The sequence below is a fragment of the Pyxicephalus adspersus genome, chromosome 4 (assembly GCF_032062135.1).
Source record: "Pyxicephalus adspersus chromosome 4, UCB_Pads_2.0, whole genome shotgun sequence".
Classification (NCBI taxonomy): Eukaryota; Metazoa; Chordata; class Amphibia; order Anura; family Pyxicephalidae; genus Pyxicephalus; species Pyxicephalus adspersus.
The window spans coordinates 110526130-110528592 of record NC_092861.1 but is presented as its reverse complement, the minus strand read 5'-3'; the positions used below and the strand labels follow the sequence as shown (position 1 = coordinate 110528592).

The window sequence follows — 2463 nt, the reverse complement described above, 5'->3', positions numbered from 1 at the left end:
TCTGATTTTCTTTATTATTTTTCCATTACTTTTTCTTGTCCTTGTTATATATAGTCTTATTCAACCCTGGCTGTGGCATGGATAGTGATTCTTATTCTGACTCCTCTACGCATTCCAAGAAGCCTGCTCTAAAGAGCACGCAAATCTAGCTTTCATTTATTATGTCTTCTTTAACCTTGAGGGTCTAAGGTTAGCCATCACAGAAAACAGATCTAAGCAGATAAATGCAGATATAATTATTACGTTGTCCATGCCACAGCCAGGGGGTAAAAAAGACTGTATATAACAAGGACAAAGAAATGTAATGGAAATAAAACCAGATAAAGAAAAATCTAAAATTTATAAACACATTTATATATATGATTGATTCTACTTATATATCTGTAGAGAAAAAGAACATTATCAAAGTTACCACTACTTTCAAATATATATAAATATATATATATATATATATATATATATATATATAAAACATGATTTCTTGATCTGAAAATACCATTAGTAAAAGAATCTTGGTTCATACCCTGGTCCCACCACTAGATGGTACTGTATCCTCACGTAAAGTATATAACAAACATGTTGCCTAAGACTATTAGTTTCTTACACATTTTACACTTTACACAAAGCGCCGCCTACTGCTGGCCAAGTATAATTTGCAAAAGATTATTCAAGACCATATTGACCTATCATAACTAATTCAAAAGTACTTTTACCTATTTTTTCAGGTACGTCAATGTATATGTGCATTGTACTTTCTATGGGATGTGTGTATAGATACCAAGGCATTTATGCCTCCAGCTCTTGTCTGCCATGTCAACACTTGGGCAAACAAGCTGCTGTGCATGGGCTTATTCAAAGATAAGCACAGAATGAAAGGAGCCCAGTCAACTTTCAAGATGGCACAATGAATGGCAGCGGGGGACACAGCAGGTTGTGGTAATTATAGCTACCCCATGGGACATTCAAGACAGGGCGTGCCATTTTCTTATCTACAAGCCGGGACCAAGGATAAGAAAAAAAATACTGCAGTTAAAAGAGTTTCCCAATTATTTTAAAATACTAAGTATTAAAAAGGTCATGGCCTTTTCCCTCTATTTTTCTTTCACTTATTGCATCCCCCATTATTCTCCTTATTCCATTTGGCCACATGGTAGATGCATATGGCTAAATGGCAACTTCCTAGATCATTATTATTTTTTTTAGATGTTTTTTAACCTTCATATGCTCAGATTGTGAAAAAAGTTTTCCTACTATAATATACGCAATAAGTATAATAAAATTTGATCTATAAATATTTCCACTTTAATTACTATGATCTGAAATAATACTGTATGCATCCTATAGAAAAGGCACAGTGATCCATCTGCTGCTTTAAACCATACCTTGCTGGTAGAGTCATGCTGTGGTAAAACTCACACAATTAGAAAGATCATAACAGGGAAGGCTGCAATGGGGAGGCAGCAAAAGAGCATTTAATGGCAAGTATAGTCTACTAAGGGATAAACTAAAGGCGGGGGGGGGCGTCAGAAGACTCTGTGTGTTGAATGGGCAAAGCTACAGTGTCTCTTCAAGCAAAACTCTTCTAGAATATTAGATTACTAAAAATATTTTAGGAAACAAAAAAAGATTAGACATACTCTATACTTGCAAGCTTAATGATAGCTTTGGACAATAACATTGGCCACAGTTCAGCTTCACACATTGTTGCTGGGAGAAGCAACTTATCATCTTCACTGAATGGTAGAGTGTCATCAACTACAATCTTTCTCCAGCACCCCTGAGGAAAAATAAAAACCCAAAAAGACGTAAAGTAATAAAATACATGTACACAAACAGAAACTGTGATTCAGAGCAAGTTATCCAATTCTCCTACACAAAACCCTCCCACTGCTTTCCTGCTGTGGGCCGAGTGAAATTATTGAAGGCTTAAATGAAGAGAAGTCACAAAAATTGCTGCTTAGGGCCCCGCATGCACACTTTATGTGACAGCCACTAATAATCTGTACTAATTTGGTAGCCCGCGCAATTCACCTACGACTTGGTTCCTTTCACTGGTGTATGTATATATAAATATCATTGCCAAGTGAAGTTGCAATGTGCCATTTATTCTAAACAACTGCTCCAAAGCTTTAATTTGTCTCTGAAAACATCTGCATCATATATTATTAAAATTGGGCATTCACAAATTTAATATAGCATGCAAACACAGAAGCAGAACGTCAGCAAAAAAAAACAAACAATGCTGTTGTGGAGAAGTGGGTGGAAGAGACAATTTACTGTATCTTTACATAAGGGAACATTTGCTTTCCCATTCTCTGGTAATAATGCAGTGCAATGACATAAATCTCTAGTGCTTTTGTATTCAGATAAAATAATTTATCAGAAGCAATTTGATTAAAGTGTATCTCCAGGCAAAACATATATTCTTTAGTTTTAAAACAGGTAAAGGTTAGACCTTTTGTC

The 2463-nt window shown here is 35.3% G+C and overlaps 1 protein-coding gene across 1 annotated transcript in view; it reads right to left on the bottom strand.

Moving 5' to 3' along the window:
* Nucleotides 1-2463, bottom strand: part of ADGB (androglobin) — a 103677-nt gene that overhangs the window by 78176 nt on the left and 23038 nt on the right. Inside the window, exon 5 of the mRNA XM_072410247.1 lies at nucleotides 1638-1777. Coding sequence (XP_072266348.1) covers nucleotides 1638-1777 — 140 coding nt within the window. The remainder of the gene's footprint in view (nucleotides 1-1637; nucleotides 1778-2463) is intronic.